Below are 17,357 nucleotides of genomic sequence, written 5' to 3' on the forward strand. Positions count from 1 at the left end.
GAAATTTTTTAATCAAAAGTATTAGTAAAAAAAAAACTTTTTGGGGGGAAATAACAATAATTGCGCACCCTTTTGCTTTCCCAGCAGATTTAGGCTGACAATTCAGCAGAGCCACAAAACGCTGATTGCGCACAAGTTTGTCCTGATTCGTTTAGCAAATTCGTTCAATGGACTCCACGAGCATACACTCTACCCAACAGGCAGAATTTTTTTTATCAAAAGTATTAGTATAAAAAAATTCTTTTTTGGGGCAACTAATAATAATCTGACACAATCGTACATGTACACCTCTTTTGCATCTCATGTGAGTTTTAAGTATACTGAAGAGGTTTTTGATGCATTTTGAAATTTTTGTTCCTGTATAAACTTCGGGGGGGGGGGGGGGTGGTTTGCGGAAAAATCTTTGTCTGGCGGCGGTTCCGTTTTTCGAGTCTAAAAAAGGCCTTCCAAGATGAATGTTGTTTTTTTATGGGGGGGGGGGTCTGCATTGAAAAATCACGCATAGCTGGCTTTTAAACTTCGCATCTCTGATGTTAAATGTCTATCATCAGCTGGTATTAGTAACATTACCATTTGCAATTGCAGTCCTTATAGGTACATACATGTTTTTACGTTCTCAAAAAGCAGCACAACAAATAAGGCAGCCAAACTACCATGTTGCATTCACAATTAGTGACTGGTATCCTGCACACATTTCTGCATGCAACTTTCTGCTAAACCCTTTGGTGCACAGATTAACTTTTTTTAAAGCCAAAAAAAGAACATGCTCAACCGTTTTTTTTCTTCCTACAATATTCAATAGCACCCCCTTTTGAACATTACATCAAACGAAAACTCAACACTTGCTCTTAAAAGAACACGTTGCCTTGGATCGGTCGAGTTGGTCTTTGAAAAGCGTTTGTAACCGTTTAGAATACAATGATCCACACAAATTTTCCTCGAAATTGCGTGGTTTTCCTTATACTTTGCATGGTCGGCCATTTGTGGGAGTCAAAAATATGACTCCCATAAATGGCCGACCGTGTTAATCGACGAGGTAAATGAAAAACCACGAAATTTCGTCGAGTGATACTTGTGTGGATCATTATATTCTACTTTTAAAACATCTTTCTAACCATATGCATTTTATAACGGTTACAAACGCTTTTCAAAGACCAACTCGACCGATCCAAGGCAACATGTTCCTTTAACAATGGAATGAGGGCGATATATTTGGGGTGTAGTTTTTAAGTTACGACTGTTTATAAAAGTCCAATTTGACATGTTTGTTTATGGTCACTAGCAACCGCTTTGTGCACCAAAGGGTTAAGCACCTCTATGTAATTTGGCCCTGACAACAACTTGTGGAGTTCCACAAGAACAATGAGAAAAACAAAATTACAGAGAAAATACACAGAGGTCTTAAGGTACATGTAACATTGCTGTCTTCAAATCATGGAAACTTTTGTTTCATATTTCAACACTCTACATGTACATGTACCTTGTCCTTTAAACTTTATAGAGAGTCCTTCAGTGTATTCCAAATGAGGTGATGAGCAGGTTGGACATTTTAAGAAAATGTATTGTGCCATACTTTGCTTCAGTTTTGAAAAGCAAGTTATACACAAAAGATTACTAATGATAAGTGCACTTTGAGGAGGAGTTGGTTTCAGATTTTAATTGCATTTGAAAAGCTTGAGGTGAGGTGAGCCTATTTATTAAGATGATACCATTCTCATCTGGAAAAGGTTATCTCTTGCAGCTTTTATCGACTGTCCGGAGGTCATGGAAAATCTTCATTACAACTACAAGTACTGGACGATGGAGGAGGAGAATGAACGAAGGATAAAAGAAGAGAGGGAAAGAGAGAAAGAGAACAAATACAAGGATAAGGGGAAAAAATAGTACAACACTTTTTGCTTACAAAATTATTTTCTTAAATGTGTAAATTAATAAGTTAACTGTCATTTCAGGTAAATACTTGACATTTTTGTCCACATACATGTACCTTATGGGTGGAAGGGTAAACAGAATTGACTTTTCAAACAAATTATATAGCCCGTTTCATAAAACAGTTTATATCACTTCAAAGTATCATCCTTGGCTTTAACTTTCACCTTTGTGCTATTTTTGGAACATGTATAGAACATGTTTGTAGAACTTGCAAAATTGACATTTTAACCCTATTTTTGGCCCTCAAAATGTCAACTTGCAAGAGTCTTAAAATATATTCCTTTCCGTTGTGATTAGTGCCAATGTTGGTCTTTTCATTTCTGGTGAGAAAACATTTGGCAATTGTATCCTGTTGTGACAGTTCTGCCTTAAAAATAGTTTGTATTCCCAAAACAGGGAAAAATGAATTTTTGCACAAGTGTTTTATCCCTAGACAAAAAATAATACCAATAACGACCCTACCCGAAAGAGAAATATTCTGAGACCCCTAGAATCTGAAGACAGCACAACCTTTCTTACTATTAACGATGTGCAGGGGAATTTCCAAATGTTACTTTCACCAAAGGAGGTGCTTTTCACAACACTTTGTTGTACCATGTAAAAAATGATTTATGTCATCAAAACTTCCTGTACAATGTTGAGTTATCCATAAGCCTACAGAGTGCTTAGGAAAAGTTGTTGGATTGATGGATTAATGTTATTAATTCAAACTGAAGGAAAAACTTCAAAATGCATTTTTCCCTGTTTTGGGATAAAGTTTATTTTTGAGTACTGTAACAACAGGATACAATTGACCAGGTTTTTCTCACAATAATGAAAAGACTGTTGGCCCTAATAACAACTGACAGGAAAATACTCTGAGATCCCTGGCAAGTTGACTTTTTGAGGGCATAAAATAGGGTAAAAGTTCTGCAAACATGCTCTATACACCAATACATGTTCTAAAAATTGGATAACAGCAAAATTTATAGCAATAGTTTTTCTGTGTCAAGTAATTAGAATGATACTTTGTAGCGATATAAAAGGTTTTATGAAATAATTTTTGCATTTTGGTGGGATGGAGTTATAAATATTAGCTAAAAAATAAATTTGTATGACCCCAAAATTTGCCTAAATTGTACCCCAAAAAACAAATGAGCTGTAACAATGGCAACAGGCTATATGATTTGAAAAGTTGATATTGTTTTCTTGCACCCCAAGTCCCTTCCACGCACGAAGGATTTTGGTTTTGACCAGAAAATTTAAAGTATTTACTTGAAATGACACTTAATACGCCAAGTGTTCCTCAACTCTCATCAACAAATAATTAGCTGTTCCGACGTACATGTACATGGAGTGGTCGGAAAAGCTATTGAAATCGTCAAGATTTTTTTTATAAGTATAAAAGAGTCAGATCCTACATGTATGTCATATTAAAGCTTAGGTATTGGAGTTACAGTTATAGTTAGCTTAAAATAATCAATTAGTTGATTAATTGACACAAGTATTTAATTAGCCATTTTTTTAGACCACCATATATCGAGAAATATACCTCCGATCGTCAAACTTGTTCCGATTTTGTACTTTTGGGGTACTGTATAACTATTCTATGGCTTTAAATTCTGGACAAAACGTCACCATGACGTCATGTACATGTATTGCACAGTTTGTGTATGTGCACAAACACAATGGCTCTTCAAATGTTAAATGTACAACTGGTCAAAAACACAATAACTTCAAAATTATTTATCTGTTTGTTTCCTAAATTTCATATTCTGTGTTGAAAAATTAACTGGTTTTAATAAGAGATGTTCTGTCTATAATTAGTGAATAATTATAAGTGGTACAACATGTACATTTGTAGTATTCATAAACTGGATGTACAATGTACATGTAGTCACTCTCATATTATTGTTAAACCTTCTTTATGGTAAATGCCATATTACAGTGTGGACCTGAATGAGTTGTGGACTTACTTGAGGGGATGTTATTGTTGGAACTGCGTTGCTTATTTTTGTTTTCTTACCGTGTTCTGGGCCAATTACTTTGTACATGTACAAAGTATAACAATCCATTGGATTTATACACAACCAATACATTGTACATTAGATTCCTACGAAGGTTTAGGGTTTCGTTAAAACGAACGTACGTTTTAATAGCCAAAGAATGACCGACTGGTACTGATTCCTGTAGTATTTTGTGTGGTAATGCATTAGGTACCACAGCAAGCATGTTGACTAACACCAGTTCCTGTGGTACAGTAAATGCCTGTAGTTCTGTGGGGAACATCAGGTACCACAGGAAATACTAACTACCACAGCCAGTCGCTGATATTACCACACAAGTGTAGTTATGGGTTCCTGTAGTACATTATATTCCTGTAGTATTTTGTGCGGTACATCAAGGTGTACCACAGGAAATATCATTTTACAACAGCCAATCTGTAGACATTACCACACAAGTTCCTGTGGTATTTAAAATTCCTGTGGTATTTTTGGAGGACCACTCAGGTACCACAGGAAGTATTACTTACCACAGGCAGTTTTTGACATTACCATATACGAGTGTACATGTAGTTAGGAGTTCGTGTGGTACTTGATATTCCTGTAGTACTTTGTGTGGTACCACAGGAAATATTATTTTACCACAGCCAGCCTGTAGACATTACCACACAAATTCCTGTGGTACTTAATACTCCTGTGGTATTTTGTGTGGTAACAGCAAGTACCACAGGAGTTACCACAGGAAATTTTTGTAAGGGAGGGGTTTTGTAAAAGGCATTGGATTGGGGTAAGTATAACATGTACATGTACATACCATCTTGTACCTTATCAAATTTATTAGTATAAAAAACTCACTTTTGTTACTACGACGTCATGAGGTGTCAAGTTATGGTAATTAAAAGCTTTCATGAGTGTTTTTTTGCAGCACCATACATGTACAATGTACATGTATCTCAAGAAGTACTTATCATGGCCAATTTCAACTCTTTTTTTTTAGTAAAAAGTACACTTCTTAGGCATAGGAGAGTAGCCTTGGGTAACCGTGACCCCAAGTTGACCTTTGCTTCCGGGTCAACCGGAAATTGGACCATAATATCTCAAGAACTACATGTACAACCAATTTTCAAACTTTTTCAGGTATAGACTCCTTAAAATAATAGACCTTTGTCACTGTGTGGTCCTCTTAATTTTACTCCATTTCAGCTCATTGTAACCAAACTGAGGCTGCCTGGACGAAATAATAGTCTGGTGCCATGCGCAATGAGTGTTAGCATTCATTACTGTTATTGGAAACAGGGAACATGACCAAGATGGTGACAGCGTGATAAAGGTCTATAGGCATTAAATATTAACTTTGAAAAACTATGACCCCGTGTTGACCTCTACATCCGGGTCAACTGGAAGTGGGAGGCTATCTCAAAAAGTACACAGTCAATGTTCAAATTTTTTTCAGTTATAGACACTTTTAGACATTATAAACATTAACTTTGAAAAACCGTGACCCCATGTTAACCTCTACTTCTCGGTCAACCGGATGTAAGTGGGACCATATCTCCGATCTACACAATCAAACTTCAACTTTCAGTTATAGACTAGCTTGGGCATTGCAAATTAGCCTTTCGTAACCGTGACCCCATGTTGACCTTTACTTACGGGTCAATCAGAAACTGGAAGTGGGATTGTATATCAAGAACTACACAATATTTGTAAAACCTTTTTTTTTCTTCAGTTATAGACTCATGGGCATTTAATTGAAGCACATAATCCATGCAAAACAACACGGACAGCTTTGTGTTTGTTCAAAAACACATAATGTCTAGTTATTAATGAGTTCGCACAACACATTGATTATGCAATGCCTTCTTGTGGAGTAATTGTAGCTACAATGTACAACCCTGTGGTAGTGAACTCGATTCCATGAAATAGTAGGCCATCAGCCAAAGTGTGAAATTACTGCAGTCAGTTTGCAATACACAACAAATTGGATGCATCCATCTCCTTACCCTGGCGCACTGTTATATGCATGGCTGAGACGCCTCTGACCTCTCTTTGATTATTGAATGAGCTGGAATTGTTTGTAGAATGTTTATACGTATGTTCACCTAAATATTCCCCCGGTTGGTAAGCATTTTGCTTTGAAAATATTTCTCTTTTTATATTCTAGTGGTGTACTTTGATTGTAGACCGACAACATTACACCACAATACATGTATATCCCTTTAAAACATTTTCCATCAAGCCTGTACTTATATTACTAGATAGGAAATTCCATATTGTTTCACAAAATAGTTGATTTCTGGACTAATTTTGTGTCATCAAGTCAGGTCGCAAAAGATGCTGATCGTAGTCCAAGATGTCACAACAAAAAAGCTGCCATGATTGCACATGTGATTCCTCACACAAAAGTTATTATAACAAGTACACAAATAGCTGCATTATATACATGTACAATAATATTGTCAACTTAAATAAAACATACATGTATTACCGTATTTTCCTGCGGATAAGACACGTCTTATCTGACTTTTTAGACCCCAAAAACATCGATGCGTCTTTTCTTTCGGTGCGCCTTGTCTGCTGACGATTGATTTTTTTTGGGGTCATTTTAGCGTCCTGCGCCTTGTCCGCCGAGCGTCTTATCCGCAGGAAAATACGGTATATAAAAAATACGAGAATAATTTTGTAGACAATAACCAAAAATAAATTACGAGAAGTCTTTCACCATTACCTTCTGTAAACCCTGCAAGTTATTTGTTAATCTGTGAACTTTTTTTTTTTTCACACTGAAAGTGTCCAATGGCTTTAAGGATCAAGGCACTATAGGCAGATTCTCACAGTTTCTGCAAGTACACCCTGAACACAACATTGATTGTTTTTTAATACTAGCGTATTGTCTATTTACACATTTGTTTTTTGAACATGTACAACCTCTTGGTATTTGCAGCGCCTTTCGGATTTTCTCCGTGCTGTGATACATCCCAGATAATTTTATCGATTTGGGATCACTTGTGCTATATTCCCAGCCATATAAAAACACATCTGGGTGTTTATACATTTGTACATGTGTAGTACCCCACACTTGACTAGCCTGTTTCCAATGTATTAATGATAAAGGTTTATCTGATGGGAGAAGGGTATCTCATACACACCCTTCCATGAAGCTTTGCGAAAGAGGGACAGGAAATTTGAATGGCGATTGGTTATTATAGGTGTTCAGGCATTCAGCCCGGAACACCTCTTATTTTTGTTAGTTTTTTAATTTGTCTTATTGATACTTTCTATACTTCTTCTTCTTCTCAGCATCCCTTGTCCGCCAAGAAAAGACTTTTCCCAATCTCATATGGACTCATGGGAAAGGTCATTAAAAACTGTGTGAACATTTCACTAACATATATTGACTTTCGGTTCCAACCAGAAGTTGAAAATTTAATCATTGATATCTCAAGAACTTCAAATATTTCCCCCATTGGTCGTGCAGTCGAGTTTACACGTACAATGTGTAGTCTGTGTGGGCATGTCTACTATTGATAACCGAGGACTTTAACAAAAGGGAAAAGTCACACCGAGGACAGTCCTCGGTATATTTTGTGTACAAAACCAATGGGGACGTCTGAAAAATATACTATGTCCAAACAATGGGAGAACAAAGAGACGTCTGTGACGTGTGTGTGTGAGTCACCCTTCATGCAGTGCTCATACTTGGAGCGCGCTATTTAGCTTCATGTATGTCTGCATGTGTTCAAGGTGTTTTCAACATACATTTCTCTTTCGGTTAGCTACATGTAAGTCTCTTCTACAGTCTGTCGCTTGTCATTATTAAATCAGTTCATATTCCTCACCCACATAAGCTGTTTTGCAGTCTTCATCACAACTCCAAACACCATGTACAAAGACTTATGGTCATCGCTCTTTCTCACACTCACCAACTGCATGTAGGTCTACATCAAAACTCCCAAGACTGAAAATCCGTTCAAATCCCTGCTGATTACATGTAGTCCTCAGAAGTTTCTGCTACTTTTTGTGTTTATACCTAATTAATTTGTTAGGTTTGTATTATTGCTTGGTATTTTTGCTTCAAGACTATTAACTGTTAAGCTTGCCGTAGGCACAGATTTCCCTGCTTCCGTAAGCGCAGATTCTGTGCTTACGGTAAGCAGAGCCATGAAATTGGGCCTAGGTGCCGTCACTGGTCAAATTGGCTTTGGATTATTTTATGATTCCATGTCTCTGAGGCATATTCAATTTGGGGACGTACTAGGGTTTCTTTTGATCAGCTGTAGTTTTGACATCTTTGGTGCAGCAGGACAAGGTTCTTCAGAGGAGACTGAGTGTGTGACTGGCCTTGTTAATTATTTTTTGGTGATAAGTGTTCCATCTGAGGTCGTTCACAGTCACGCCCAAGTATTCATGTTGACTTACAGAAGTTAGATCCTCACTGTTGATATTGTATTGATATTTACTAGGTTTGCATTTAAAGTTCATACCCCATTTGGTAGACCAATTTGCAAGAGTTTTTAGGTCTCTTTGGATTTTGAGGTAGTCTTCCTGGAAATGAATATCTCTGTAGTTGATGCTATCATCAGCAAACAGTCTCATTGTTGAGTTTATCTTTCCTGTATGTCATTTATGTGTAAGAGGAAGAAAACTGGTCCTAGGAAGATCCCTGGGGCACTCCTGGTGTAACATTTACCCAAGATGAGCAGGTCATTGACTGAAATTCCCTGCTCTCTGCCATTTAGGAATGCATCTATCCAATCTACTGTGTGTCCCTTGATGCCATAGAATTTGAGTTTTGGAGAGAGATAATGTTGTGGTACTTTATTGAAGGCCTTGCTTGATGTGCAAAAAATTACATCAGTTTGACCATGATTGTGAAGACAGTAAGCCCAGTCTTACATTGCTGTAATTAGCTGTGTAGATGTTGATAACTTTTCTCTAAAGCCATGGTTGAAATCATTGAGGATGTTAATTTGATTTAGGTGCTTGACGATATATGTCTGAGAACAATATGTTCAATGATCTTACAGCAGATGCAGGTTAAGGAGATTGGCCTATAGTTAGAGGGGTCTGATTTGGGGCCCTTTTGTGTATGGCAGTTACTGGCAATTGTTCTTATTGTTTGGGAATGATGCTTAGATCTTAGGATTGCTGATACAGAAAAGCAAGAGCTGGTGGGATCTCATGAGCGGCTGTCTTCAAAAGTCTGGATGAGATTTCATCCGGTCCAGATGTTTTAGACGGATTTAGTCCTGCAACCTGTTTTTTCAAACCCAGCACGCCTATCATGATGTTGGCTATGGAGGGGTAGGGCAAGGTGCCCTTACATGTATTTGAAATTTGTTGAGTGTTTTTTTTTTTTTACGGCACAATTCCTTTATTTGTCTGTGAGTAGTCTTTCGGACAGGTATTGAGCACCACAGGTATTAAAAGAACATGTGCGTCACTGTTGAATGCGCATGTCGCGATTCAGACTGTCTGTCCAACAAATAGGGGGGGAAGGTCGGCTCCTGCATTTTGTTTTAATAACTCATGATGACTGATTCAATGACTCCCAACCCCAAAATAAATAATGATCTTGCTAAAATAAATCTTGCTCAGAACTTTTCCCCCAAAATGAGATCATAAAAACAGTTGACACAGGATATTTGATCAATCACAAAGGCCCAAAAATTTCTTTTTCGACCCCAAAGGTTTAATCCTTTAATGACATTTTACACAGATTTTACTATCAAGAGGTTATTAAGTCACCTCTTAATTTCGCCTTCTTTGGGGAATAAGGATTTTTCTGGTACAATCAATAAAAAACCATTATCAAACTGTAGACATAAGAATTTGTTTGACAACAAATTTGAGGTGTTTTGTGTTCTGGCCTAAATTAATGATTCACCAGTTTTCAAGTAAAGGTGACTGGAGTGATCACGAGCTGTGCTGTTTGTTGTGAAAATAGTGTCCAAATTAGCAGAGCAGCTGGTGCAAAAAAAGAAAGATTATTAAGAAACACATGTTTGTAGAAAATATCGATGTACATACAGGCCTGCTTAACAAATAATTATTGCAGCTTGCTTTGTTGCTTTATGTAAAAAAAGGTCTTAAGTGCAAAAATGTAAAAAAAAAAAAAAAAAATAGATGATGTCATCATGATGACACTTACAAACTTAAGCAGTCATATCCTTTACTATAACAAAACACCAAGTTTCAACTCAGTCACAGATTTGGTTTGGCAGATACACAGCTTCAAAAAGTGCACATTTAAAGTAATACCACGTGACACATGATGACGTCATCAAGCATATACTCCACAGATATGTTGCTACCATGGAGGATGTTACATGTATGTACATTGTACATGTATACCAATTTTGAAACAGTTATAATAGACTCTGCCACAGACTTCTGGTAAACAAGTTTTTTTACCTGTTTTTAACTTGCCGCTAGAGGTGACCTTACCAGTCTTATATTTTTAAACCAGACCCATGCCAGACTACAACACCATTGAAACAACTCCAAAAATATTGCCAGTTTTAAATTACAGAGTATAGGTCACCCAAGGTCATGCGAGGTCACAAAGACAATAAAAAGACCTATATTATTGTTGTAACATAATACCGCAAAAAGCAAGCCAAGGTCTCTTATCTGTATTATTGATTTGATACTGATTGTCAAAGTCTTAAAATATTAACATTAAAAACCTTGTATTTTTTACACCTGATGATGTCATCATGACTAACGTAGGGGTTTCATCTCCTTATAATAAGTATAAGTGAAGTTTCAAGTTCATGAGCTTAGGATTGGTAACGGGGACAAAGGACTGAGAAGAAGAAAATAAGATGAACAAAAACAAAACGGTGTTACAGGCGGAATACAGCAGAAATACAATGACCAGAAGTTTACCGTACCACTTTCCTACTTCATGTCTATACATGCTATTATGTGAATGGACATGAAAATAGTTTTGCAGTTAATTTAACATAAATTTTACAAATAGAAAGAAAGGCTGGTAACTTTTTCTGACAATTTCGTGTGGAAATTTGATAGTGAATTATTAACTCAACTATTTATTTTTTTAGCCTACATTTTTATTCTGATGTGAAACATTTTTTGTGCTGGTTTCAGGTACTTCAAAATAACAACTTTTGAAAAACTGCTGATGTGACATACACAAAAATGGTCCCTTTTTAGGTGTTCGGGCCAACAGCTAGCCCGGAACACCTCTTATGTTTGTTCAGTTTTTTACTTCTTAATACTTCTTCTTCTTCTTCTTCTTCTTAGGTGTTCGGAGCAGAGCACAGCTCCGAACACCTTTTGTTATTGTTCAGTTTTTGTTTTTTTGGTTTTTTTTACTTCTTCAGTTTCTCTCCGTCCCTTGTCCTCTAACAAAAGCACACTTCCCAAACCTGTATGAACTTCTAACTTCACACATAGTTAGATATTTATTAGGAGAAGAAACTGTTTGAGTTACGTCACAATGACGTCATCAATTCTTGAGTTATGAATTTTTAAAGTTTATTATTTCAAAAAATCATAACTTTTGATCTACATGATGGGTTGTTACAATCGACACATCATCGGAAAGTTCGTAAAAAAACTCCGTAAATGCCTCGCAGATATGACCCCATTTTGATCTCGTCTTCTGGTTCAAAATCGAGTTTGAAAATTCATAAATTCATGTATAAAGAATTACGAAATTTCCCCATTGGTTGTGCGTAACACGTGTGGCGTACACGTGTAGTGTATTAGGCATATTTGGTGGCATGCGGCCAAGTTTATTGTACTCTGCGCCATAGCGTGATATGCATATAGCTATATAGCTCTATTTATGCAGAACGCTGCGAAAACGATTTCCTCTCAATCTTCGGCGTCAAATTGTTCAAATGTTACCCTTCTGATGGCTTAGTGGTCAATGTGGAATTGAAGACGAAGTTTCGCTGAGATGGCCACCTACTTCAGTGATTCATGGGACTATTAATTATGTGAGAAAACAACAGTACAAAACGACGAACATTGGTCATGTTTTGGTTAAACACCGAGAAGCAGAGACGTTACATCGATCGGCCACTCCCCCCGGGTGAAGGGCGTTTTGGACCCACGGAATTCACGACTTCTTGAACTTAGCATAATCATCAATTGTTTTGATTATTTGTTAAAACAACCATCCAAGTTATTCCGAGTTCAATATTTTGAAGAAAAATAATCTCTGGAATAACATAAGCCCTTTTGAACTTTCTCTAGTAGGAAAGGACGTTACGTAAACTAATCTATTTTTACCTCCATGCACGGACATGGATGTTACAATACAAAACATTCAAAGAAAACAGTATGGTTAAAGTATAAGGCCCAATCAGTTAGGAGTGGTCTTGCTAAAACAAACTGCCGGATTAAACAAAACTTTAGTACAAACAAATAAATAAAACAATCCAGATTTAAAAACGGAAAAACAACCTATTATAACAATAACACAGCCCCCAATGTTATAAAATTGTCTCAAAACATGAAAATAATAATTGAGAAAGGCCAGAGGGGTGCACCTCACTATAGGCCAAAGTTCATGCAAGCTTATCCCATAGGCCTACAAGTTATTTTTTATTGTAACGTTTTGGCGGTCTTGGAATTAATAGATTGTATAAATATAAGAATAATGTCACAGTCAACTGCCAATAATTTGAACAATACTTTATTTTATGATGCTCAAATGATTGCTGAATTGTGGTCGAGGAAACTAGGAACTCAATGAATAATGACGTACGTAGGCTGTTTTCAAGGCGTTTAACAAACATGTCCTTTTAATGGCTTTTAATGCTGTTGTCTACACTGATTTAATGTAGATTTTTTTGCATTTTGAAGAGCTTTTAACAACATTTTCATTTTCAGTGATTCAAACACTGACCTAACGATATCCAAAACAGTGGTTTTTGTTGACAAACAAAAACCAATCTATAGTGTAGACTTGTGTATGCGCCATGTCTGTCACAAAGTTGCACTCCTGGGACAACTAAACTGACATCTGAGAGCATTTTTATTAAAAAGTGTACGCCTACAGTGTAATTACATCCGTCGGGGTGATCCCATCTCAAGTTCGACCAGGCTGTATTCACAAAGAGGACGGCCGCTAACAAATACGATCCTGCTGAATGGTTTATTTTCTGCAGGTCAAGTACAAAAAAAATTACATCCTGCCAATATAAATCCGCGGGAAAAAATAGCGCATACAAAATGAAAAAAAGAATGCCTGTTTTAAAACAAGTTATTTATTTAAAAGTGATTTCTTTAACTTTAAAATAAAAGGAATGGCACAGCCCCCTATGATTATAAAATTGCTGAAACATCCCATTAGAGAGAATGAATTTAGCATGAATTCTGAACCGAGCACTAACTTCGCTCACTTGTTGCTTGCTCGGTTGTTTGCTCTTTTGTTATTGTTATAATGGTGGCCAGGAGTCCTGCTGCAAGTGTGTAATGTGGAATATGGGTTGTGCGGGGAACCAGACTTGCGTGTGTGTACTATACAAATATTGACTGCTTCGGGTGCTATGGTTAAAACTACATGTATGACTCCCGAGGTGATCCCCGGAGCGTACTATTTTCCCTCGGCTTCGCCTCGGGAAAATAGTACGCTACGGGGATCACCGAGGGAGTCATACATGTAGTTTTAACCATTGCACGAGTAAAAGCAGTCAATATTTGTTTTATAACACCCCAACCATTTCTAAATACTGTACTACTATTATTAAGTTACAGACCTGAATGCTACAATCCACGGACGACGCGAATACAGATTGCAAAAACTTTTACTGTGCTGCATGTTGTGTCGTGCAATCCGAAATGGTTACAGACTATTAATTTATAATCCTCGTATACGCAAAGGACGTCTGGGTACTGCACGCACGGACTAGCGCACGGCAAACCGACGCACTATCACACGGCCGTCGTCTATCAAAACTGAGACATGTCATGTGACGCGCTCTAAACCAATGAGCAGGCAGAATACTTGTAAGGGGTGTTATAATACCGTATAGCAGCTTATTATAATGGTGGCCAGGAGTCCTGCTGCAAGTGTGTAATGTGGAATATGGGTTGTGCGGGGAACCAGACTTGCGTGTGTGTACTATACAAATATTGACTGCTTCGGGTGCTATGGTTAAAACTACATGTATGACTCCCGAGGTGATCCCCGGAGCGTACTATTTTCCCTCGGCTTCGCCTCGGGAAAATAGTACGCTACGGGGATCACCGAGGGAGTCATACATGTAGTTTTAACCATTGCACGAGTAAAAGCAGTCAATATTTGTTTTATAACACCCCAACCATTTCTAAATACTGTACTACTATTATTAAGTTACAGACCTGAATGCTACAATCCACGGACGACGCGAATACAGATTGCAAAAACTTTTACTGTGCTGCATGTTGTGTCGTGCAATCCGAAATGGTTACAGACTATTAATTTATAATCCTCGTATACGCAAAGGACGTCTGGGTACTGCACGCACGGACTAGCGCACGGCAAACCGACGCACTATCACACGGCCGTCGTCTATCAAAACTGAGACATGTCATGTGACGCGCTCTAAACCAATGAGCAGGCAGAATACTTGTAAGGGGTGTTATAATACCGTATAGCAGCTTATTGTCGACCATAAGAAATTATGGTAGGTGGTGGTGTACTTTCGATCATCGTTTTAAACTTTTAATTAAACGTACATTACATGTTGATGGTCTCGTCTGTTATGCTAAAACGTAGTGGTGACAGAACCTATAGTCTATAAGAATTTGTGATAATTTGAAGTTGAACATTTTCTGATGAATTTTTTTGAAGTCTGTTTTTGAAGGCGTATTTAACAAACATTTCCCTTCCGGTTAGATAGTCTCTTCTCCAGTCGTCATTATTCATAAGTTTCTATGTCCTCAACCTCAAAAGCTATTTTGACAATCTTGCATCATTTGAAAGGGCTTTACGTACGTAGTCTGTATTCAAGGCACTTTTAACAAACATTTCTCTGCCGGTTAGTTAGTCTCTTCTCCGGTCGTCATTATTCATCAGTTCCTATTTCCTCAACCACAAAAGCTATTTTGACATTCTACACATCAATGAAAGGGTTTTACCTACTTCACAAAAATGGATATGTTGGTGACCTTCTCTTGACCTCTTAACCTGTCTAAACAGGAAGTGCATGTAAAATGCTTTGAAAGGGCCTAATTTCATGGGTTTTCTCTTTTGATAATTGTCCACCAAGGTTGTATTTTTGTACTACCGGAAGCCGAACACTTTGTTTTTGTTATGACAAAAACTTAAGTCTAGTTCTTCTTCTTCTTCTGAATCTTCTGAGTCTTCCTTGTCCCCTAACAAAAACACCTTTCCCAAGCTCATATGAACTTGAAACTTCGCACATAGTTGGATGTTCATTAGGAGAGGAAACAGTTCAAGTAACGTCATGAAAATTCAAAGTTTATTATTTTAAAAAAATCATAACGTTTGATCCACATGATGGATTCTTACAATCGATACACCATTGGAAAGGTCATCAACAACCATAGAGCTACATATATTGACTAGAGCGCTAACTTGCTCTGCGTTTTGAAGCCACCCTGGGCGCAGACATGTTTGATGTGTGCGAGACTACGGAACGATTTTAATTTTAAGAGAACACACATTGCCGCGATTTCTTAACACTCGGCAGGTGTGCTTACGCGTTTGCCCATTCGCGTACACCGTGAGTTCGACTTGATTGCCATACTAAAAAAAACTTATACGCACCTTTTTAAACATGACGCACATGACGCTCGCAGATTGTACGCTCATCAGCAGATTGTGCGTTCACATTTACTGCATTTTTTGGTTCGATGACACATAGAAAAGAACAAACACACTATCATGCAAATAGCCGTACAATTGCCGTACAAAATTTCAAGCTTTTGCATTGGTTTGTACATAAACATGGATGCGCCCACACGGCTTCAAAAGCTTAGTGTGTGTATAACGGGGTGTTAGTGCTCTAGTCAATATATATAGCTCTATGTCAACAACTCAGTAAATGCCTTGCAGACAAGACCCCTTTTTGACCTTGTCTTCTGGTTCAAATTGGATTTTTTTTCAATATTTTCGTCCAAAATACATTTTTTGTTTTAACTACGACAGTACTACGTTGATCACTATGTATGGTTATTGTCCGATCACTGAAGTGCATCAACATCGGGCCCTGTCAGTACTTAGATGGGAGACTGCTTGGTCAGTTAATTAAAAAAAAGAAAATTCCCCTTAATTTTTCTTAATAGCTTTGTTTATAGTCTGTTTTCAAGGCGTTTTCAACAAACATTTCCCTTCCGGTTAGTTAGTCTCTTCCCCAGTTGTCATTATTCATCAGGTCCTACATGTATTTCCTCAACCACAAAAGCTATTTTGACAATCTATACATCATATTAAAGGGCTTTTTGTACTTCACTGTTGGTGGCCTTCTCTTGACATTTTGCAAACCCATATATATAGGAGCAAAACCATGTATATAAGAGCAAACCCATGTATATAAGAGCAAAGACAAATATGTAATGATCAAAATTATATATATAAAAGACCACCAAAAATATATATAAACATCCACAGCAAATATATAATAGATGCAAAAATAAATATAAAGGATTAAAAACTCAAATATATAAGACAAACACAAATATGTTTAACAGCGCCCTCTATATTGGACGTAGTTGTATATATATATAAGACATGTGCACCCATATATATAAGACATAAAAGTCTCATACAAAGGATATCAACAGCTGTCAAAGGTTAAAATCGGGAACGAATATCATTGAGCCGTAAATTCAGCCTTGGTCTGGCACTTGGTAATCATTGCGCACATTTCGCTGGGAAAGGGAAAGGGAGAGGGTGACTGATGTGTCGCGACTGCGTGACTTTAACTGTAATTTAAAAAAATTAATATAATTGAATGAGATTTTTTTTATACTTTGCACGGCATACTAGCTTCTGAATATTCAAAAAAATACCAACCCATGAAAGTAATGAAAACATATGACGTCGCTCCAATCTGGTGCATACATGTACATTGTCATTAGCAAAGTAAATGGCAGATTATATCTCTCACAGCGTAAAACCAAAACTTTTAAGATTTCTAACACACGGTGTAAAAAGGTTGGATAGTTGATTTATAGTTTTTGATTGTGAACAATGTTCCTGTTATCCTAATTTGTTTTTACACTATAGTATTGAAGAGAGGAATTGCTGTCGGTGTACGTGCAGCATGCCCACTGATCAGGGCCCAATTTCATGGCTCTGCTTACCGCCGAATTCTGGGCTCACGATAACGATCACGATCACGATTCCCCGCTTACGTGCAAGCGCCGAATTTCTGCGCTAGCCTTGTCAGCGTAGAATGCCTAGTAACATTGAGTACACACGCGCAAAAGCCAAAATACGCTTGCCGTAAGCACAGA

The 17,357-nt window shown here is 37.3% G+C and overlaps 1 protein-coding gene across 4 annotated transcripts in view; it reads left to right on the forward strand.

Moving 5' to 3' along the window:
* The window catches only part of LOC139941977 (high affinity cAMP-specific and IBMX-insensitive 3',5'-cyclic phosphodiesterase 8B-like), a 232,362-nt gene extending 215,925 nt beyond the window's left edge, over positions 1–16,437 (forward strand). For all 4 annotated transcript variants that reach the window (XM_071938629.1, XM_071938628.1, XM_071938630.1 and 1 more), the window contains one exon: positions 1,742–16,437. In XM_071938629.1, coding sequence (XP_071794730.1) covers positions 1,742–1,884 — 143 coding nt within the window. In that variant the 3' untranslated portion in view covers positions 1,885–16,437. The remainder of the gene's footprint in view (positions 1–1,741) is intronic.
* The last annotated feature ends 920 nt before the right edge of the window (positions 16,438–17,357 follow it).

Source organism: Asterias amurensis, chromosome 9, assembly GCF_032118995.1.
Source record: "Asterias amurensis chromosome 9, ASM3211899v1".
Taxonomy (NCBI): Eukaryota; Metazoa; Echinodermata; class Asteroidea; order Forcipulatida; family Asteriidae; genus Asterias; species Asterias amurensis.